The following is a 23,998-nucleotide window of genomic DNA, read 5'->3' as shown; positions in this document are numbered from 1 at the left end:
CTAGTTGTGGAGAATGCCACACCTCTTACCTCACTACCTTGAGCACCAAATAGGCAAGTCATTCTCTCCTCCTCCATTTAATGATTGAGGTGGGGTGAAGAGGGAGGAGTCTATTCTGTACCAGAACTGTGCTTGGTAGGCATAAGAGATACAATAACCTAAGCAGAATTTGTCCTTTGTCTTTAAAGTCAGACAGTAAAATACACCAGAGGCTAATAAACATTAGTGACATAAAGGAAAAGAATTGGGTGCCTTGAAAGAAAGACTAATAGCATAGATCTACTTGAGATGGAGCTGCCGTTCCCCTTTGAAGAGAGCAGGTAGCTGAAGTTCAGATACCACCAGCTAGCTCAGGGGAGTCTTTTAGTAACCCACCTTAGTCTAGGAACCTTTGTCTCCAAGCTCCCTCCCCTCCTCCCTACCGCTTTCCCTGGAGAGCCCGAATTCCGCGCAGGCGCACTGACTGTTGCCATGGTGACAGCGGCTCCGGCGCAGGCGCAGAGGACACCAAGATGGCGGCGGCGGCACGAGCGCTTCCTGTGGGCTCTGGGCTCCGGGATCTGCAACGCACGCTACCTCTGGTAGTGATTCTCGGGGCCACCGGCACTGGCAAGTCCACCCTGGCGCTGCAGCTAGGCCAGCGGCTCGGTGGCGAGATCGTCAGCGCTGATTCTATGCAGGTATGGCCCTGTGGCTGACCCCAGGCTCGGGAACCCGGGGAGGCGCGTGCAGGCCTAGGGAGCATGGACACCCGGTCGCGTGGTCGTGGAAGTGACCCCCTCCTCCCCCCCCCCCCCCGGCTTCTGCCAGCAGAGGAGGTCGGTGAAGGGTGCCCAGACTTACTAGGCCCACGGTGTGCTGAACCTTTCCCCTTTGAGCATCCGATTAACTTCCCACGACCTCACTCCTAATTCCTCGCTACCATTCTTAGCTCCGTTTATGGGGGTTGACATTGGGGCCTGGGACAAATGAAACAGCTTTCCCCGTGTCACGTAGCGCATAGGTGGGGGAGATGGTATTGCAGCTTATAAAGTTGACTTTACTAATAAATGCCTTTTAACGTGGCAATTGTTCCAGTGCTTTTTTTTTTGCCGTAATTCTCATTTTAACCCACTGAGATCAGAGTAAGTAAAATGCCACCTTTCAGTGTGTACTGGGGCAGTGGAATAGGGCGGACAGTCAGAAGACCTGTATCCTAGGCCGATTCTGCCATTGGCCACGTGGCTTGGGATTCACAGTGTCCTTTATTTGGGCGGTATTTTATTTGGGAAGCAGAGGAAATGTCAGCTCCCTCACAAGGCTGGAGTGATTGATAAAGAGATCATGAGTTACAGTGAAGAGCAGGGTGACCTTCCCTAAAGAAGGCCAGAGGTATGATAAATGCTTGCAGATTTGAGGTTTTTAATTATGTGGCTGAACTAAGGGGGGGGGGAGGTAGTTTTTTTTCTTTAAGCTGGGAAGGGAGGAATATAGTTTTCTCATGTGGGAGCATTTGTGTTTGATTGACAATGGTGAATCTAGCAGAATTATAACAACTATTTGCTGGAGAGAATTTGCAGTGTGAATATACATAGTGTAAATGAGACATTGGACATGAAATGTCTGTCTCTGAACTGAGCACCAGGAAGGGTAGTTCTTCTCCTTATTCTACCCCCTGAGTATTCTTGCCTGGTTTCTACTCAAATTAGCTCACTTGGGGTGACAAGAACATCAGCACACATTAAATAATAAAACAATTCAACAAACACTTGTTTGTAACATATTTGCTGCTAGCTTTAGGAGATAGAATTTAGTTCAAATCCCAGCCTTATACAACTTCAGCCTAACTTCTCTGTGACTTTATTTTCTTTTTCTGAAGAATAGGAAGGACAAGAGCAGTCACACATTATTATGATTAAATGAGATAACACTATGTGAAACAGTAAGTACAATATATAGCACACAGCAAGAACTAAAAATATATAGACTATTTTCTGCAAGATTCTGTTGCAGATTTAAGACCATAATCCCTGTACTTAAGCAGTTTTAGTCTGGCTAGACATGAAACATGGCAGAACTAGTAAGTGTTTATGGTGCTTTGCAAGGTGGACAGGATTGGGAGAAGAGAGAGACTGTAAGGCATAAATAGGTTTTATGGTAAGCTATTATATATACAATTTTTGTTTTTGTGCTGGTCCTGGGGCTTGAATTTAGGGTGGAGGCACTGTCCCTGAGCTTTTGTGCTCAAGGGTACTACTGCTCTACCACTTTGAGCCACAACTCAACTTGTGGCTTTTGGTGGCTAATTGGAGATAAGAGTCTCACAGACTTTACTTTTTGGACTGGTTTTGAACTGCAATCCTCAGATCTCAGCCTCTGAGTATCTAGGATTACAGGTCTGAGCCACCAGCACCTGGCTTAAATATACAATTTCTGAGAAGGAAAAAAATCAGTGAAAGCTGGCATGGTTATGAAATATGCTCTAAAACAAGGCTTGAAAGGGAGACCAGGTTTGGATGACAAGAAAGAAGACAAAGTATACTAAAGGAAGGGACATAAATGAAAGTTTTGGAAAGTAAAAAGTCATGGTGAATATGTAGAACAGTAAAGGAAACTTCCATAGGGAGGTATGGACTAGGAGATAAGTAGTATGATAAAGGTAACATGTTGGAACATCCATCTATAAGCAGTGTGTGTGATGAATTGGACTTGGGAAGGTATGACAGGCCATATAAAATTTTTGTGTGGTATAATTACAGGTCTTCTGATGCCTCAGAGTCTCAAATCAGTGGCTCATGCCTGTAATCCGAACTACTCAGGGGGATGCAATCGGAGGATCACAGAAGCCAGCCAGAGCAGGAAAGTCTATGAGACTCTATCTCCAATTAACTAGCAAAAAACAAGTGGAGCAATGCTTCAAATGGTATTGCTCTAGCCTTGAGTAGAACTAGCTCAGGGACAGAGTCTAGGCCCCGAGTTCAAGTTCCAGGATCAGCACAAAAACAAAAATAAAAAAATCTTATGTTTGCTTTTCTTATTATGGATTGTACTGAGGTTTTAATTTGGTGCCTCACATTTGGTAGGCAGGTGTTCTAACGCTTGAATCATGCCCTCAGCCTCTACATAGGTTTGTTGTTGTTTAAATCTTTAAGAGTAACTTTAAAAGTATCATTCTGCTCAAGTGGTAGAACACCAAGTGAAATACAAGGTTCTGAGTTTAAGCCCCATTATCAGCAAGCCCACCTCCACCCCCACCCCCACCACATACACACAAAACCAATAATAACCAAAAAACCCACTTTGAATCCCCGCAGCACCTCTCTCATGTAAGGGGACGTGCCTGTGTAGTGATAAAACATTGGGCACGGGGCTGGGAATGTGGCTTAGCGATAGAGTGCTTGCCTGGCATGCATGAAGCCCTGGGTTTGATTCCTCAGCACCACATAAACAGAAAAAAAGCTGGAAATGGCTCCTGTGGTAGAGTGCTAGCCTTGAGCAAAAAGAAGCCATGGACAGTGCTCAGGCCCCGAGTTCAAGCCCTAGGACTGGCAAAAAAAAAGGTATTTTGGGATTCATGTGGTGAATTATTACTGTGAATTCACAGTGGTACCTGTAAGGTGGAGTGTTGAGCTGACTGGTGACCACTTGAGGCATTGTTCAGAAGGATAAGACTTGGTTGCAGTTACAAGAGATAATTTTTTGTGGGGTGTGTGTGTGTGTGTGTGCGTGTGCATGCGTGCACATGTGCTTTCCCACAGTTAGGTTTGAACTGAAAGTTTTGCACTTGGTAAGCAGGTGCTCCACCACTCAAGCCACATCTCTAACAGTAATAGATATGATTTGAATGCCAAGTCAGTACCTAAGACAGGGAATGTTTATTGGAACAAAGGGGAAACTTGGCCTTCTGGAGAACTTAGCACAGTAAACTGCACAGTAAACTTCTCTGTTAACAGCCCTATAGGCTAAGGGTTAAAGAGTAACAGAATGGAAAAATGGGATAACTAGAAAGTTTTTTAAGCTTCAAAATTGAGTTAGGTTTTTTTTTGTGTGTGTTTTTTTTTGCCAGTTCTGGGCCTTGGACTCAGGGCCTGAGCACTGCCCCTGGCCTCTTTTTGCTCAAGGCTAGTACTCTGCCACTCGAGCCACAGCACCACTTCTGGCCGCTTTCTATATATGTGGTGCTTGGGAATCGAACCTAGGGTTTCATGTACACGAGGCAAGCACTCTTGCCACTAGGCCATATTCCCAGCCCCTTGAGTTAGTTTTGTTTGTATATCAGACAGGTTGGAACTTGAGATCCTTAGTCTCGTATTCCCTGCACTGGTCTTGAACTCATGGACTTGAGATCCTTTGTCTCCCAGCTAGCTGCAGCTGTAGTCCCCTCCCCCAGTTCTACCACCAGCGGGTCAGTCTTTTCATTTTAATGATCCTTTTAGGTGTAGAAGTGTGTCAGTAACTTAAAAAAATTTTTGTAAAACACTGTCTCCCGAGGCAAGCACTCTACCACTCTTACCATTTGGTCATATTCCCAGTCCCTAAAACACTGTCTTACATGCTAAATTGTCCTGCATCTCATTGGCTTTTGGTTGCCCTTTGTTCTACCTTAATGATAGGGTCTATACAAGGCATTTCCTTCCCAGAGAAGTACTTGTTTTTGGTAAACATGGATTAAGTAAGTACTTTAAGTAGGGAGATTGCTATGTGAGGTAAAAATATAATGTGGTTGTTAAAGGTAGCAGGCCTAGAGTGGTGATTTTATCTTTGGGTCCTGGTATATAGTGACTTGGTTCTATATCCACCTAGCATCTGAAGGCCATGCATGCCTGGCCTCTGATTTCCCATTATTCTTATGCATTGGATTTGTGGGGTGAGTAGCAAAACTTTTTTTTTTTTTTGTGGGGTGCCAGTTGTGGGGCTTGAACTCTGCCTGGACACTGTCCCTGAGCTGCTTTTGCCCAAGGCTAATATTCTACCACTTGAGCCACAGCACCACTTCTAGCTTTTTCTCTGTTTATGTGGTACTAAGGAATGGAACTGAGGGCTTTGTGCATGCTAGGCAAGTACGCTACCACTAAGCCATGTTCCCAGCCCTAGAACTATTTTTTTTGAGGGCTCACTTGCTTAGGCATTCTTGATGGGCTTACCATAGATTTTTACATGGCAGATCTGACAAAAATGAGAAATTTCTATGTTTACTTTTGTTTTTTTCCAAGCACTGTTTGTTTTACAAATTATAGGAACATAAATATAGTTTCATTCAATAGTTGAGAACCTGAATTCAAGGAGGGACCAGTAATACAATCTCTGTTTTCCAGGATGGAAAAACTGAGGTACAGAAAGATTAAAGAGCTGACTAGAGATCATACTGCAAGATGCTTGCACACTTGGAAATAGGATCTGGGTCTTCTAACTCATTTGTAGAGTCTGATATATTGCAGGAAGATGATACTGAACGTCTTCTTTTCAGCCTGAGTCGTCTTCTTGGCATGTAAATTCAAGGTACAATGAATCCCCTTCAGTGACTGGATGAACATTGTACTGAGAAATTTGAAAGCATTGCCAAACATGTACAATGACTGTCTGGAAATACAGACTACCAGTATATGCTAAGAGAAAAACAAAGTGTTCTGTTTGGGTTTATAGAGAGGAAGTATCTTGGATGCCTCAGTTCTTCTAGTCCTGTGGAGAAGCACTAGTCAGACCTAAGAGCAAACACTTCCCTTTGTGTTTTCCCAAACCTCCAAGAGGATAAGGAAATGATTTTTGGCACTTTGACTAGTAAGCAGAGTATGTGTCATCTAATAGATGTGGAGCTCTGTGTTCTTTTTGTCTGCTGTGGGACATAATTTAAGATCACTGTTTTCTATTAAAAAGAACTGTCTGTCTGATAATGCTCAAGTAAGATCTGGGATGTGCGGGGGAGGATATGAAAGAGACAGGCTGGTGGATCAGGACATGAAATAAGAGACACAAAGATGGGTTAACCAGGAGGTGGAGCCAATCCAGAGGCTTTTTGCTTTCACTGTCAGAGGTGGTCTTTTTTATTTTTATTTTTTGTCAGTTGTGGAGCTTGAACTCAGGGACTGGGTGCTGTCCCTGAGCTTTTTTCATTCAGGGATAGTACTCTACTACCTACTACTTTGAGCCACAGTGCCACTTCTGATTTTCTGGTGGCTTTGAACCTCAGTCCTCAAATCTCAGCCTCCTGAGTCACTAGGATTCTAGGCTTGAGCTACTGGTGAGATAGTCTTAAAATGACTATGACAAGGGGCTAAAAAGGAAATCTTAAAATTTTTGACTCATCCATTATACATATATATGATCAGTTTTTAAGTCCCTGGGTTCACCTCTATTTTAAGCAAATTGAGTTTTTCTTTGGCTATAGTATTAAGCTGTCTAGTTTGAACATATATGGTTACTTCTTTTTGCAGATACAGGCAGAACTTTGAAGTAAAACCTTCCAAGTTATGAGGAAGGAGAAGTGACTACTGGCCAAATAGGAAGCCATAGGAAAGCACAAATGAGGTTTGAAGATTCAGGTTGGTGTGGTGAGGAGTTGCCTTGATGCTTCAGTCCTGGGGCAGGGTGTGGATACATCTCGACTTCAAACGCGTGATTGAAAGTTTAAAGTCACTTTAGGTGTATGTGCTCAATTTGATTTAACTGAATTGGGTTCTGGTATAGTTTGTTGGATTCTTTTTATACATTTGAATTAGACCAGGCTCCTGTTTGCTTCTTTGCTTACCATTGGCGTCCTGTTTCTGAGCAGGAGCCTCACTGGTCCAGTCTCATTGTGGCAGCTACAGTTAAAGCCCTCACTACTGTACCATGAGTGGTACAAATAAACAATACTAAAAAAAAAATAACAAGAGTAATATGTAGATACCAGACACTATTCTAACGTTTATATTATCACATACATTGTCGTATTGTTATCTTTACCACAATCTTTTGGGGTAGCACTGTTAATTCATCCTGCCCCAATTACTTTCTTGAATCCTTACCTCCATACTGTTCTATATTTTCCCTCTGGCTCTTCTCTTTTCTTTCTTTTTTTTTTTTTTTGCAGAGCTGAGGACCGAACTCAGGGCACTTGCCAGGCAAGTGCTCTTCCACTGAGCTAAATCCTCATCCCTTCTCTAGCTCTTCTTATTCATCCTCCATCCCTTTTTTCTTCTCTATCATACTGTGTACGTTTTATCAGGCAAACAAGTAAGAAGAATATTCCTGACAGGGATTCCTCATGGGGACTGTTCTGTCTGGGCTAACTTTGAACCAGGAGCCTCAGATCTTAGTCTCCCATTTTTCTTTAATTTTCATGTGCTGATTTTAGGATTCATAGTAAATCTTTCCTACCGTAACTGCTGTGGTAATTTCATTCATTCCTTCTACATTATTAATTTAAATTCTGTTAACACTTTTCCTTTCCCTTCTACTTACTTACACCATCACTCACATCATTATGGACATTTACTCTTCTTTGGGTTATACTCCAGTACTGTGTATATTATTGACTGATGGATTGTAGTGTTGGGGATCAAACCTAGCATCTTAGCTCCTTCATTTTATCTTTTGATGTCAAATTGTTCCAGCTTCAATTATTGAGTAGTCTTTCTCTTTTGGTGCCGGTCATGGAGCTTGAACCTGCCTCTGAGATATTTTGCTCAAGGCTAACTCTCTGCCATTTGAGCCACAGTTCTATTTCCATCTTTTTGGAGGTTAACTGGGGATAAGAGTCTCACCAACTTTACTGCCTAGGCTAGCTTCCAACTACAGTCTTCAGATCTCTACCTCCTGAGTAACTAGGATTACAGGAATGAGCCACTGGTGCTCAGGATTGGTAGTCTTTGATGCAGGCTCCTGTGACCTTTGGTATGCATCCCTATCTTTGTGTGTGCGATGTGTGCACACGGGCATGAATGTGTTTATGTGTAGTGTGTGTAGGTGTTTAACACTTTTTTACTTTGTGGCACTATAAGGTACTTTTCTTACTAGAAGAGTTAGGAAACAGATGTATGTACACTGATGCATGTATACACATATATCTATGTTTCTACATCTGTATGTAAATATAAACAGGAGTGTATACTGATATCTCTCAATCTAACCTGAATGATAGTTTCTTTTTCTTTTTCTTTTTTTTTGGTTCCTTGACCGGGAAGCGAACTAAAAGGTAGTTTCTTTAGTTACTCCTTTGAGAACATTTGTCAACTGTAGTACAGTGTTTGTGTACAGTTTTTATTTTTGTCAGTCATGGGGCTTGAACTTGGGGCCCGGGCACTGTTTCTGAGCAATTTTTGTTGTTGTTGGTTGTGGGAATTGAACTCAGGACCTGGGAGCACTGTTGCCACTCCTGGTTTTCGGGTGGTTAACTGGAGATAAATCTCATGGGCTATCCTGCCTGGGCTGGTTATGAACTATGATCCTTAGATCTCAGCCTCCTCAGTAGCTAGGATTATAGGTGTGAGTCACTAGCCCCCAGGTACAATTTTATTTTTAACTTTACAGTATTCAGTGATAAATACGTTTACTTTTTTCCCTTCCCTCTCCCAACCCTCTTCAAGGAAGTTATGTCAGATACAATTAGGTTCACTTATTGCAATCTGCAATCTATCCTGGGTTCCCCAGACATTGTAATTTTTCTTTCCAATTTTTTTTTTTTTTTTTGCCAGTCCTGGGGCTTGGACTCAGGGCCTGAACACTGTCCCTGGCTTCTTTTTGCTCAAGGCTAGCACTCTGCCACTTGAGCCACAGCGCCACTTCTGGCCGTTTTCTGTATATGTGGTGCTGGGGAATCGAACCGAGGGCTTCATGTATGGGAGGCAAGCTCTCTTGCCACTAGGCCATATCCCCAGCCCCTTTTCTTTCCAATTTTTAAATATTAACATGCATTTAGTTATAGGAGTTTAATCATGACATTTTCATACATGAATACAATGTGTCCTGATCAGACTCATCCCACTATCATTCTTCCCTACCTCTTTTCCTCTTCTAAAACTTGGGGCCTAGATGCTGTCCCTGAACTCTAGCTCAAGGCTAGTGCTCTACTACTTTGAACCACAGCATCACTTCCAGTTTTCTGGTGGTTAATTGGAGATAAGAGTCTCATGAACTTTCCTGACCTGGCTGGCTTTGAACCACCATCCTCAGATCTCAGCCTGCTGAGTAGCTACGATTCCAGGCTTGAGCCACCAGCACCCAGCACATTATTCTGTTTTCTTTCTTTCTTTCTTTCTTTCTTTCTTTCTTTCTTTCTTTCTTTCTTTCTTTCTTTCTTTCTTTCTTTCTGTCTTTCTTTCTTTCTTCCTTCCTTCCTTCCTTCCTTCCTTTCTTTCTTTCTTTCTTTCTTTCTTTCTTTTTTTTTTTGCTAGTCCTGCGCTTGAACTCAGGGCCTGAGAACTGTCCCTGAGCTGCTTCTGCTCAAGGCTAGCATTCTCCCACTTGAGCCACAGTGCCACTTCAAGATTTTTTTTCTGTTTATGTGGTACCAAGGAATCAAACCCAGGGATTCATGCATTCTAGGCAAGCACTCTACCACTGAGCCACATTCCCAGCCCATTGTTCTGTTTTGATATGTACAAATAAACTTCTTTGACCCTATTTATCCTCCTTCACCCTTTCCTTTCAATATCTCACTATGTAGCCCAATGTAGTCTAGAACTTGTACTTCTCTTGTCTCAACCTCTCAAGTATGCCCCTCTCCACACCCATCTTTGGTTATTTTAAATTTTAATATATTGGCTTTTCCCCTTCCCTTTTTTGGGGGGGAGGTCAGTCATGGGGCTTGAACTCTGTCTGGTCACTGTCCCTGACCTTATTTGCTCAAGGCTAGTGCTCTACCACTTTGAGCCATAGCACTACTTTTGGTTTTCTGGTGGTTAACTGGAGATAAGAGTCTCATGGAGCCAAGTGCTGGTGGCTCAAGCCTATAATCCTAGCTACTCTGGAGGCAGAGATCTGAGGATCATGGTTTAAAGCCAGCCAAGTCAGAAAAATCCACGAGACTCTTGTTGCCAATTAATCACCAGAAAGTGGAAAGTGGCTCTGTGGCTCAAGTGGTAGGGCGCTAGCCTTGAGTTGAAGAGCTCAAGGACAGCACCCAGGCCAAGTTCAAGCCCTATGATGGACAAAAGGAAAAAGAGAGAGTCTCATGAACTTTCCTGCCCCAACTTGCTTTGTACTGATCCTCAGATCTCAGCCTCCTGAGTAACTAGGATTACAGGCATTAGTCACCAGCACCCAGTTCCCCTTGCCTTTTAAAAAATATATATATATTTTTTACTTTATTTTATTTTACGTTTTTAGCCAGCTTGACGTCAAACTTGTGATTGTCTTGATTCTGGTTTTTTAGTGCTGGAGTATATGTATGTATCACTGTGTCAGCCTACCCCTGGGTGCCCCTGTTTGCCCCCCCCCCCTTTCTTTGATCTCTTAGCACTAGAAGTAATGTTAGATATTTAGATATGAGAAACTTGAGGTTTCAGAAGAGAAAGTGACTTCCCTAAATCTCAAAGCTGATTTATGTAGGCCAGGTGTTAGCAACACGGTAGGGGAAAAAACACTGACTGTGAGGTCAAACCATATGGATTCAGAGTTTACCTGTGTCACTAATGACCTGTATGACTTTGGGCAGGTTCTCTAATGCATCTGAGTTTCATTTTCCTCATTGGTAAGAGTGTTCACTCTTTTCCTTAGATTTAGTGCGGTGTTAGATGCTTGGACTAAAGGTACATGTTTCACTTCTTTCCTCAGAACTTGTACACTAGCAAGGCAGAGTGTTTTAAAGTCATATACAGGGGCTGGGAATATGGCCTAGTGACAAGAGTGCTTTCCTTGTACAAATGAAGCCCTGGGTTCGATTCCTCAGCACTACATATATACAAAAAGGCTAGAAGTGGGCTGGGAATATGGCCTAATGGAAAGAGTGCTTACCTCGTATACATGAAGCCCTGGGTTCAATTCCCCAGCACCACATATATAGAATACGGCTAGAAGTGGTGCTGTGGCTCAAGTGGCAGAGTGCTAGCCTTGAGCAAAAAGAAGCCATGGACAGTACTCAGGCCCTGAGTCTAAGCCCCAGGACTGGCCAAAAAAAAGGTAAAGGTACCAGTAAAGTCGTGTACAACAAGTTCTGTAATAGAGGAAAATGGATGGTGTAAGAATGGGGAAAGATGGTGTGTGTGTGTGTGTGTGTGTGTGTGTGTGTGTGTGTGTGTGTGTGTGTTGCCAGTCCTACTGCTTGAACTCAAAGCCTGTCCCTAAGCTTTTGTGCTTAAGGCTGGCACTATACCACTTGAATTATAACTTCACTTCCAGCTTTTTGGTGGTTAATTGGAGATCAGAGTCTCACAGACTTTCTTGCCTGGGCTGGTTTCAAACTATGATCCTCGTGTAGTGCACCAGGCAAAACTAAACTTATTTATTGTATTAACTCATTTAATTCTTTTTTTTTTTTTTTTTGGCCAGTCCTGGGCCTTGGACTCAGGGCCTGAGCACTGTCCCTGGCTTCTTCCCGCTCAAGGCTAGCACTCTGCCACTTGAGCCACAGCGCCGCTTCTGGCCGTTTTCTGTATACGTGGTGCTGGGGAATCGAACCTAGGGCCTCGTGTATCCGAGGCAGGCACTCTTGCCACTAGGCTATATCCCCAGCCCCTCATTTAATTCTTAAGACAGTCCCGAGATACATGTTGTCTCTGTTTTACTGGTGAGAGATTGAGGTGCAGAAGGGTTAGAAACTGAATGCTCTAAGAACAAATAACTGCAAGTAATGGAGTTCAGAATTGACCCTAAGGCAGGTTGGCGCCAGAGTTTTCCTCCTAACCATAACCCTGTACTGCACCTATCTGACACCCATATAAGTAAAGGGAAATGGAAGATAAAAAATGCTTTTAGCATCTTTGTGGGCTCTGTGGAACTTATTATTTGTTCATTCAGTGCTCCATGTAGAATCAGTGATTACAGAGGGCACCTTTAATCCCCAAACACTCATCCCTATTTTCAAACTGTTATTTTCAGATCTGTTCTCCATCTGAGACCTTGCATTTACACAAAGTACACTTGAACTTTTTAGTTAACTTGACAGATCAAGAGCTTACAGACAGGATATTGAGTATTTAGACTGTATGTGCTGACCCCCCTAAGCAGTAATTTAGATAGATCAAAATGTTTCTACTAGATAGAGTATGGCAAGTATTAGGGGTTTTGACTTCAAAGGGTGCATGTGTATGCTTTATGTATATTTGTAGATAGGCCACTATTCCATAAAACAGAACTAATCTTACATGAATTCTAAAAACCTTTTATAGCCACTTAAATCGAAGAAATATTTTTAAGCATTTTGAAGTAGAATTATGAGCAATGCAGAATTTTACCTTTTTAAAGATTTGTGATAAGCAGAATAACTTGTGTTAAGTAAAATAAGCAATACAGCCTCTTCCCCCCCACCCCCGTCTGTCTTTCTCTGTCTCTCTCTTGTTTTCTTTTTTGCCAGTCCTGGGGCTTGGGATTCAGGGCTTGAAAATTGTCCCTGGCTTCTTTTTGCTCAAGGATAGCACTCTACCTCTTGAGCCACAGCACCACTTCTGGCCTTTTCTGTTTATGTGGTGCTGATGAGGGCTTCATGCATTGTAGGCAAGCACTCTACCACTAAGCCAAGCCACATTCCTAGCCTCCACCCCCCTCCCCCTTTTTTTAAATTTGTGGTTCCTGGGGCTTGAATTTAGGGCCTGGGCATTGTCCTGGAGCGTTTTTGCTCAAGGCAAGTACTCTACCACTTGAGCCATACCTTCACTTCTGCCTGTTTTTTTTTTGTTGTTGTTGTTCTGGTTGGTCCAGGGGCTTGAACTCAGGGCCTGGGGGCTTTCCCCGCTTGGAATTGGGTCATCAGATCTCAGCCTCCTGAGTGGCTAGGATTATAGGCATGAGCCTCTGGCACCTGGCTTGTTAATGTTCTTGTGCTGGTCCTGTGGCTTGAACTCAGAGCCTGGGCCCTGTCCCTGAGCTGTTTAGCTGAAGGCTAATGCTCTTTTATTTGAGCCACACCCCCACTTCCAGAATTTTTGTTGCTAAATTGTTGTTGTGTGGGGGACTTGAACTCTGGGCCTGGGCCCTGTCCCTAGAGTATTTTTGCTCAAGGCTAGTGCTCTATCACTTTGAGTCACAGTGTCACTTCCAGTTTTCTGTTGTTTAATTGGAAGTAAGAGTCTCACATGATCCTTAGAGCTCAGCCTCCTGAGCAGCTAGGATTACAAGTCTAGTCCACCAGTGTCCAGTCAACCTCCTCATTTTTAAATGCTTGAAGTTCAGCCCTGAGGACCTCCTTTTGATCTTGGATACTAATTCTTACTTGGGCTTGGATTTATAGACTCTTCTTCTTTTTTTTTTTTTTTTTTTTGGCCAGGGCTTGAGCAGTGTCCCTGGCTTCTTTTTGCTCAAGGCTAGCCCTCTACCTCTTGAGCCACAGTGCCACTTCTGGCTTTTTTCTGTATATGTGGTGCTGAGGCGTTGAACCCAGAGCTTCATGTATATGAGACGAGCACTTTACCACTAGGCCATATTCCCAGCCCTAGACTCTTCTTATTTTTAAGTCTGGGTTAGTAGCTATTATTTGATAAGCAAGCCACTGCTGTGATTTCCTCTTTTTGTGATGTAGCTTTTGTGGATCTGGCTGTCCTCTCAGACAGAGGGTAGACCAGGTGTTTTAAATCAGTCAAGTGTTTGGCAGGAAGGAGGAATATATAATCATTGCCCTCCCACCCCCAACTCCATCGAGCATGCCTTTTGTGGAAGCAGATGACTTTCCTTATGTTCATTTTCTTTCCCCAGGTCTATGAAGGGCTAGACATCATCACCAACAAGGTTTCTGCCCAAGAGCAGAGGATCTGCCAGCACCACATGATCAGCTTTGTGGATCCTCTCGTGACCAGTTACACAGTGGTGGACTTCAGGAACAAAGCAACTGCTCTGATATCCTTTAAAAAAAAGTCAGGTTAGGTGGGGACCAAGCAACCAAAGCCAAGAAAGGAGTTTTCTTCCTAGGGGTAGTTCCTCCAAAGCAAGGGCCCCCATGACCTAAGTACCAATAGGTAGCCTCACTGCCACATCTATGGGGCTTGGAAGATAAAGTGTTCTTCCTACTTAAAAGTCTCAGCCACTCACAACTGGTTAGAAATGCTGAATCTTGGGTCCTTCTCCAGACAATACACAATTAGAATCTGCATTATGATAAGAGGATCGGGTGATTTTTTTTTTTTTTTTTTTTGCCAGTCCTGGGGCTTGAGCTTGGGGCCTCTGTCCCTGGCTTCTTTTTGCTCAAGGCTGTAGCACTCTGCCACTTGAGCCACAGCACCACTTCCAGCCTTTCTGTTTATATGGTGCAGAGGAATCGAACTCAGGGCTTCATGCATGCAAGGCAAGCACTCTACCACTAGCCATATTCCCAGCCCCAAGACTTTTACGTTTTTGAGAAAAGAATAGTATGATCATCCTTACACTTCAAAGTCTTAGATTGCCTTTAGGATCTGAATTGCAGATAATAAAACATACTGAAAATTCATGACAGTTATACTCGCATGGAATACTTGGTAAATTATGGCACAGACTAGAAAATCCAGTTAGAGGTTCAAATGGATATATTTGTGTTATAAAGGAAGCATTTCAAAATAATAATAAGGAAGTAGTTCATAATTATTCCTGGGACAGTTAATTGTTTTGGAAAAACAATTACATGTTACATTACATATGTCATAATAAATTCCAGGTTGGTTTTGGAGGGTGTGTGTGTGTGTGTGTGTGTGTGTGTGTGTGTAATGGAACTTTGAAATAGGTGAGAGAGTATGCAATTGAGTAGAGGTGTTTTTTGTAGTTGTTGTTGGTTGTGGGGCTTGAACTCAGGACCTGGGTGTTGTCCCTGAGCTTTTTGCTCAAGGATAGCAATCTACCACTTTGAGCCATAGCACCACTTCTGGTTTTCTAGTGGTTAATTGGAGATGACAGTCTCATGGACTTTCCTGCCCAGCCTGGCTTTGAATCATAATCCTCAAATCTCAGCCTCCTGAGTAGTTAGGATTACAGGCATGAGCCACTGGCACCCAGCTCATCAGCCTGTGAATTTAGAGTTTGGCGGGGCTTTGTTGATAATCTTTATTTTTTTTTTTTGGTGATGGTACCAGGATTTGAATTTAGGGCCTTGTAATATATTGCACTTAATAGCAAAATCATAAATTCCTAAATTCCCACTTAAAGAAGAATTTATAAAATTTGTTTTACTCATATAAGTTCTTTTCATCTGTGAAAAATGAATAAATTGTAGCTACGTGCATCGTTAGCATGGAAAACTCCCTTTTCAGAAAGAATGTAAATGTGAGAAGTTACAGAAGAATACCTGTATGTATGTCCTATGTCTGTTACTATAAAGGCTAAAAAGGAAGCAGAACTAACCAATGTGTACTTCTTTTTGGGGACTCTTACACTTTACTAATAATGTCAGAAAAGTGAGGGAGTGATGACATTTCAGAATGGCAATTCCATTTTGGAGGGGAGTTGGGTTGGGATGAGAATGGATGTACCGGAGGCTTCAAATATATTGGTAATACTCTATTTTCTTACATTGAGTTCACAAATGTTTATTTTATTATTAGACTTCATCATTTATGTGTGTTTCTTTGTACTGTTGTTGGGGCTTGAACTCCAGGCCTTGGGTTTCTGCTTAGTTTTTTCTACTCATGACTGATGCTCTACCACTTGAGCCAAATATACATGTTACTTATATTCTTTCATAGGGTATATGTAGATATATATGATGGAGTACTTTATAATTTAAAAAAAGGAGCCAGGTACCAGTGGCTCACCTCTGTAATCCTAGCTACTCCAGAGGCTGAGATCTGAAAATTGTGGTTTGAAGCCAGCATGGGCAAGAAATTGAGACTTTTGTTTCTACTAAACTACCAAAAAAGCTGGAAGTAGAGCCGTGGCTCAAGTGATAGAGTGCCAGCCTTGAGTGAAAGAAGCTCAGGGAAAGCACCAAGCCCCTGAGTTCAAGTCCTACCAGAAAAAAGAAAAAAAAAAAAGGAAAGCAGTTTACTGTAAATACAACATAAGAACAGACTACAAACCTGGAAGAAACTATTTGTAATATAAGCAGGGCAAATGGCTAATATAGTTAATAAATGAAAAGTTTTAGAGAAAAATACTTAAAAGACATAAGACACTCAAATGTAGTTAAACATGAAAAATATTTGCGCTTGTTGCTAATCATGGCATACAAACAAAAACAATGAGATAATTTTTTTAACCTACCAAGTGGACAGATTGAAATATAGATAATAATGCCTGCTATACCTACTTTACAAGGTTGTTGCATCAGATGAGATAATGAATATGAAAACCACTGGCAGATTAATACATGTACAGTGTAAGTTGTTGCTGTGAGACAGTTCAGTTATTTAGAAAAAACTGATATAAAAAGGAGAGCTAATTAAGATTTTCAAAGTGGAAGACTTAATTTAAAGGCTAGGTACTTGTGAGTGTTGATAAAAACCTAGAATCAAAATGTCAGACTGAAAGTACCTTAAGAAGTACACAGAAGCTGGGCACCAGTGGCCTAGCAACTGAGGAGGATGAAACTTGAGGATGTGGTTCCAAGCCAGTGAGCCAGTGGGCAGGAAAGTCCATGAGACTTATTGCCAGTTAATCAGCAAAAAGCCAGAAGTAGAGCTGTGGCTTAAGTGGTAGTACATTGACTTTGAGCAAAAAAGCCAGGGACAGTGCTCAGGTCCTGAATTCAAGTCCCAGGACCTGCACTAAAAACAACAACAACAACAACAAACATACATAGAATCCCATCACTTTTTTTGACCAGTATATTGTGTGCTGTCCCTGAGCTTTTGTGCTCAAAGCTAGCCCTCTGCCACTTGAGCCTCAGCTCTACTTAAGGGTTGTTGTTTTTTTTTGTTTTTTGGGTGTTTAATTGGAGATAAGCATCTCACAGACTTTTCTGCCTGGGCTGGCTTTGAACCACAATCTTCAGATCTCAACATCCTGAGTAGCTAGGATTACAGGTGTGAGCCCTTTGCTCAGTTCAGAATCCCAGCACTCTTTGAGGCAGGAAGATTAAGGAGTTTCTCACTAGCCTAAGCAAACAAAAGTATCCAGTCAGTCTATTTGTTTTGTTTTTAAATGGGGGTCTTGCAGTGTTTGCTAGGCTGGCCATAGCTCCTGGACTTACATTATCCTTCTGCTTCCCTTCATTCTCCCAAGAAGCTAGAGGTCACTTCTGGTTCAGTCAGCTTGCTTTCTTCCTTTTTTATTTTGTACCAGAGATCTGACCAGGGCCTTGTATGTACTAAGCAAGTGCTCTACTACTGAGCTACTCCCTAGAGAGAGTCAGCCTTTTTAATTTAACAGGCAAGCATTCATACTAAGGCCTAGAGAGTAGAGTATTATCCAAGATCATAAGAGTTTCAGGGCTTGGGCAAATACATTAGACTTTTTCCCGTCAAATACATTGTACTACATTATTCCCCTCCCTCTTTTCTATTCTGTTTGGTATCTCACCATTTTTCTTTCCTCCTCTAGTTCCTAGCCCCTTTGCTAATTATGTTATATAATGATGCTTTATTTTACTCTGTAATTATGTTCTCTGTACTTAAAGAGAATAGAAAATTTGTTTTTCTTTTTAAAATACACAGGCAGTGCTTTTTCTTTATGAGGCTTGATTGGTGACATTTTTTTTCCCTCTATTGTACCAGGTCTTCTTAAGTTTTAGTGGGCTTTGTTCTGATAGAAAGAGGTTATCTGTTTCTATGCCCACAGATAGGCTGTGAGAGGAAGAAGGGTGGAAATGGTGCTTATCTAGTTACAGAATTTTTTTTTAAGAATCAGCTGGGTTGATGGTGGTTGAGATCTGAGGATTATGATTCAATGTCAGTCCAGGGAGGAAAATCTGTGAGACTCTTATCCCTAATTAACTACCCAAAAAAGCTGGAGGTGGAGCTGTGGCTCAAGTTAACCTTAAGCAAAAAAGCTCAGGGATAGTGCCCAGGTCCTAAGTTCAAGCCCCTGGAAACACACATACACACACACACACACACACACACACACACACATGCACACACGCGCACATACGTTCTTTTCAGAAGCAAAACCTCTGTTAAAGCATATAGAAAGTAGTAGGAATATAAAAAACAAGTGGCTAGGAAGTGGTGCTGTGGCTCAAAGTTGTAGAGCAGTAGCCTTGAACATAAGAGCTTAGGGACAGTGTCCAGGCCCTGAGTTCAAGCCTTACAACTGAAAAAAAACTAAATAAAAAAACAAAACCAAGTGGCTAAAGGAAATGAAGTGCTTGATATTTTCAGGGCTTTTAGTGGAGGCTTTATGCTACATTTGACACATGAGAAGACTGAAGCTCAAACATGTAACTTGCCCAAGAACGGGGCTCTGGAATTTGAAGTCTCTCTGAGAACTTATGTTTATTTGGTAAAGTCTTGAGTGACCAAAATGTGTACTTCTACCACATAGAAGTAGAGACTTCCTGAGTCTAAGAGCCATGGCTTAGAGACCAGTTTATATTTTCTCTTAAAAAGCAAAGTTGCACACTGATGTCACCTTCATAGCTTCTTGTACAGTTGACATTTCGTCCTTTGAGAGCCCTTGTAATTGTGCTTGTTAAACCGATTTGAAATAAAAATTGGACTTTTTCTTTTTTGTCAATACTGGGGCTTGAATTCAGTCTCATTTGTTAGACAGGTGCTTCACCACTTGAGCTGCATACCCAGCTTTAAAACTTTGGCTTTTAGCAGCCAAACTCAGAAAGTTCTATAATAATATGGAAAAGAAAAAACCAGAAGATCAAAAAATTTCTAGACCTCCCAAGTGTTAGTATCACTTATATTTATGTCTTGTCTTGTTTATGTAAGTTCCTTCAGAACTAAGTGGAAGTGTTTGAGCCTAGAGGGAACATTCAAGGCTGCCACTAATTCATTTGTTTCCACCCCCCCCCCCCCCGCTTTTTTTTGTTCTGCAAACAAATGGGATTTCTTCCTAGTACTCCCCTTCCCAAGTGTCAAGATTCTCTTCTTGTTACTAACTACGATGATGTCTTCCTTAATGTTCACATTGAAGATATATTTGCTCGAGACAAAATTCCTATTGTCGTGGGAGGAACCAATTATTACGTTGAGTCTCTGCTCTGGAAAGTTCTTGTTAATACCAAGGTAAGTTTAGTTCACTTGTAACTCACTGAGAAAATGTGTGTTTCTTTCATGCCAGCTAATTCTAATGGGAGGAAGGTTGACTGTTGGCTTATTTTCTTATACTCAGCAGTTGTAATTTTCCTACTTAGTATTCTGCAGAAAACACCACCTCCATATGTGAAGTATGCCCCTCCAGGCAGGCCTAAGGGCAGGGGCTGTGTGTGGGAAAAATGCTTCTGTGTGGATTAATTAGCATCTTCATGTAAGTTAACAGTTTGTTAGTCTGATTCAGCATTTCCTGGCTGGCAGCACAATACATATGTCAGAGAGATGGCCAACACTGACCTCTCTTGCAAAGATGCCTCTGTGTGGGGCAAGACTTTTCAAAAGGTAATTTGCTAGCAGTTCTGGGCCTCTCTTTGGTCATCCTTGCTGAAAGACTAGTTTCCTGGATATGTTAAATAGATGTGTTAGCACTGGTACAGGGAGGTAGGGTAGCTGAGTACTTCCCTATTCAGTAAGTCTTCTTTCTTTGTTTACTGTGGCCTCATAGTAACTTAGCACAGAGTATTGAAATTTTTGGTTTATGATCTGTCACCATATAGTAAAATCTTCTGATTCATCTCTGTTCTTGATTCTTAATGTTCACTAAGCAAAGTGTCTGGCATGTACAGTTTAAAAGTTTATTATATTGTTAAATGACCTTTCCCTCTAAATTTTCATTTAACAGCCTCAAGAGATGGGCACTGGGAAAGCAATTGATCGGAAAGCAGAGCTCGAGAAGGAGGATGGCCATGTGCTCCACAAACGCCTAAGCGAGGTAGACCCAGAAATGGCTGCCAAACTGCACCCACATGACAAGCGCAAAGTGGCCAGGTAAGAAAGCATGTGCCCACTGCCCCTGAATTCCTTTAGAGTTGAGAAGCAGAGAAGTTTGCTTCATATACGTAACAGAGGGTAGTGGAGATTGATGTGTTCTTCTAGCTTAGCAAGTTAGGAGACCCAGGACTCCAACTGAGACTGTTGGACCGTCTCAGTCCACCTCCCTCAATAAACAGTTGCACCCTACTTTGTTGTTACATTTTAAATGCACAGTACACGATCGTTTTTTCCCTAGGGCCTATGTAATGTTGCCTCATTTTCTATTTGATCTTTGCTTGTATAACAGTTTTCATATAAATTTTTTCTGGCATGTAGTCCATTTACATTGTGCTTTGGGTTTCATAATTGATTGTGCAATGCTGAGTTCTGCCCTAGCAGCTTTCCCAGTGGGAGGTGAATTTTGTAAACTGTCTCATAGATCAGCTCACCTTTGCACATGAACGCTGTCTCATAGGGAAGAGATGTGGTGAATTAACTCATAAGGTTATGTTTTCTTAGGTTGTTTTAGAGTTGCAGTCCCATGTGTTAGCTTTATTTCTCAGCAGTGTTGAGAGGGATTATCACATCTAGCACAGCAAAACATCTAGTGAAGGACTTAGTGTATGGATACAGATTAAATAGAACAGTAAGAGCTGGGCTTCAGTGTTTCATACCTGTAATCCTAGCTACTCTGGAGGCTGAGATCTGGAGATAGACATTCAAGGCTAACATGGGCAGAAAAGTTTGCTAGCTTCCATCTCCAAAATAATGGGGTTGGGCTTATGGCTCAAGTGGTAAGGGGACAGCCTTAGCAAGCACAGGGCTACAAGTTCAAACCCCAGTGGGAGATACATATTATGGAACCATCTGGCATTCATAGAGGTTATGAAGTAGTCTACCCAAATGTTTTTTCAAGATCAGCATTTCTTAATTTTTTCTTTCTCCATTATTCTGTCTCCTAGGAGCATTTTCAGAATATCTTTTCCTAATTGTAACCCATCTCTCGATGAACTTTAACATGAAGAATAACTTTTTTTTCCAGTTGTGGAGCTTGAACTCAGGGCCTGGATGATGTCCCTGAGCTCTTTTGCTCAAGGCTAGTGCTCTGCCACTTTGAACCACATGTCTACTTCCAGTTTTCTGGGGGTTAATTGGAGATAAGGGTCTCAGGGACTTTTTTGCCTGGGCTGTCTTCAAACCATGATCCTCAGATCTCAGCCTCCTGAGTAGCTAGGATTACAGATGTGAGCCACTGTTGCCTGGCAGAATAAAATCTTTTCAAGTAGGATTGTTGTTTTAGAGGGCCACCTTTCATTCTAAAATTTTTTGCTCCTTTGAAGGCAGTATCACTTATATTCTCTGGATTATGGAACCCTCTTTCTACCCAGGGCTATTTGGATATTTTATAAGATCATTTGTGGACCATACAAAAGTCAGTATGGGCAGGTAGGCCATGGATAGCATAGAAGCATATGTGTCTGGACTGTTAGGTACCAAAAGATTTTAGCCGGGTGCCAGTTATATGCCTATAATCCTAGCTATTAAGAAGGAAGCTGAGATCTGAGGATTGCTGTTCAAAGCCAGCCTGGCCAGAACAATTCCTGTGAGACTCTTATCTCCAATTAACCACTCAAAAACTGGAAGGGGAGCTATGGCCCAAATTGGTAGAGTGCTAGCCTTGAGCAAAAGATTTTAATGGCTTTGGGCTAGTTGTTTGCCACTCCTGTATAATGAAGTTTATAGTTTTTGGAATTTAACCATTTTATTTTTAAGCATTTTAATAGAAATATTTCCATTAAAAAGCCTTAGGAATATTTCATTTTTACATTTTTATGTCTCGTCTACCTGTCCCTCTCCCTCTGTCTCAAATTTTGTGGTCCAAGGATTTGAACTTATCATCCCTGTTTGCCAGGCAGATACTATACCACTTTTGCTGTACCTCAACCCTTGTTCTCCACTCCTTTGACAAATCAGTTAAAAAATATTATTGTTACTTACTAAGAAGATGTATATGCATATTACAATTCCATATGTCAGGTAATGAATATATGCTTCTTGATCAGTGTCACCTCTTCCTGCATTCTCTCTCATTTTCCCCCTCCTGTGGCTACTCTCAAGTTACATAGTTCACTTTTTACATAATGTAAAAACGTAAATTGAATATAATGTGACTACATTTGCTCACCCTTCCTCCCTGCATTCCTGTGGCCTGCTCCCCTTTGTCCACCCCCCAGCACATGTTTCTACTTCCTGGTTTTCATCTTGATAAACAGTACTTCAGTTGTTCAGAGGAGTTACACCTTCGGATTTCTCCCCTAAATATACTATACCCTCCTTTAATCAGTTTGGACAAATCAGTTTTTTCTCTGTTAGCATTGCTCCTTATTTTGCGGTTTCTAAACTAATGTGAGCTTGAGGCTCATGCTTTAATTAGGGTCACTAGGTTCCAAAGTAGATTTCTAGAGTCTCTACAGAAGACCGGAGGTCCCCCCCACCCCCCTTCATCTTTATTTTGGGTTGAGTCTGCATTCTAAACTCCAGATAAGTGAGATAGTAAGATATGTTACTTTTTTTTCCTGATAGGTCCACTTTGATTGGCCATGGATACTAAAAGGCAAGGGGTCTCTTGTGTTAAGAGTTTCAGGAAATAGAAGTGGGTCAGAAAGGGAAAGATCACTTTTCAAACTGATGAGTTGCAATTACCCAGATTGGTAGAGTATAGATTTGAGAGTTTAGTTAGTGCTTCATACTATAATAGATACACACAGTTTAGAGTAAGTCTTTGAATGTTTTCTTCAGTGATCTCTGTGCCAGAAGAGTACTAGATTGGCCAGGAGCATTCTTGATTTATTTTAGATATATTTAAGAAGAAAGTTGATGGGCTGGATATGCTACATACTTCTGAACTGTGGGAAAGGCACTGCAGCGAGACCAGACTTGTTGGCTTGTACAGAGTGTCCCAAACAAGCTCTTTTACTGCTCACTTAAAAGTGAGTTTCATTCTATTTATGTGGAGAAAACTTTAGTTACTTTTGAACCAACTTAACTGATATTAGGATATTGGTTGGAAGATCAGTATTATTTCTCACTTTCTATAGAATTTTCCTATTTAAGATCTTCCTGAGACTCTGTAGGATTGGATTAACACTGGACCTTGTTTGGGGGCACATATACCATGAAAATGAAAGTGTGGCCTCTGTAACATTTGACCTTTCTCTTTGTTTCACTTGAGAATGATTGTTTACTAATAATTTCTATGGGTTCCTTACCCTTCTAATAACTTAGGAGCTTGCAAGTGTTTGAAGAAACAGGAATCTCTCACAGTGAATTTCTTCATCGTCAGCATGCAGAGGAAGGTGGTGGTCCCCTTGGAGGCCCTCTGAAGTTTCCTAACCCTTGCATCCTCTGGCTTCATGCTGACCAGACAGGTAAAAGCCCTTTGATCACTTAGAGTCCATTTGAGGTAAAACTTAGAATGCTGAGTTACTATTTATAAAATGTTAGAACCATGGGTGGCTCATAATAATACTACTTAGTGCTAGCTATTAAGTTTATTGTTGCTATTATTATTTGTTGACTTAGGCACAGTGCCATTCCCTTACGTGTCTCTCTGAAAAGTGAAGGTTAGTGCTGGTTCTAAGATGAGATGCCTGGCTAGGATAGGATGAGATGAGTAGAATGGAAAAGAGACAGCTGTCTAGTGAAGGTCCAAAAGAAAGAAAAGGAAGGTTTCCTGTGGAAAGTATCAATCACATCAGGGTTGGCTAGAGGCTAGATCACTCATAATTTTAGTATAGTAGGCCTGAGAAATGGGTATTACAATTTGCTGATGATGTTTATTGTGTATGTGCTAGTCTTGAACTCAGGGCATGAGTGCTGTCCTTGAGCCTTTTTTTTTTTTTTTTTCCTTAGGGCTAGCACTCTACCACTTAAGCCATAGCTCCACTTCTGGCTTTTTGGAATTTAAT

The 23,998-nt window shown here is 41.6% G+C and overlaps 1 protein-coding gene across 2 annotated transcripts in view; it reads left to right on the top strand.

Annotated features, from left to right (window-relative positions):
- The first annotated feature begins 495 nt into the window (after window positions 1–495).
- The window catches only part of Trit1 (tRNA isopentenyltransferase 1), a 34,163-nt gene continuing 10,660 nt past the window's right edge, over window positions 496–23,998 (top strand). For both annotated transcript variants that reach the window (XM_048350980.1, XM_048350979.1), the window contains exons 1-5: window positions 496–680; window positions 13,804–13,944; window positions 19,092–19,190; window positions 19,900–20,045; window positions 23,316–23,458. In XM_048350980.1, the coding sequence (XP_048206937.1) occupies window positions 513–680; window positions 13,804–13,944; window positions 19,092–19,190; window positions 19,900–20,045; window positions 23,316–23,458 (697 nt within the window). In that variant the 5' untranslated portion in view covers window positions 496–512. The remainder of the gene's footprint in view (window positions 681–13,803; window positions 13,945–19,091; window positions 19,191–19,899; window positions 20,046–23,315; window positions 23,459–23,998) is intronic.

Source organism: Perognathus longimembris, chromosome 7, assembly GCF_023159225.1.
Source record: "Perognathus longimembris pacificus isolate PPM17 chromosome 7, ASM2315922v1, whole genome shotgun sequence".
NCBI classification, from domain to species: Eukaryota; Metazoa; Chordata; class Mammalia; order Rodentia; family Heteromyidae; genus Perognathus; species Perognathus longimembris.
This window is presented reverse-complemented; position numbering and strand designations above follow the sequence as displayed.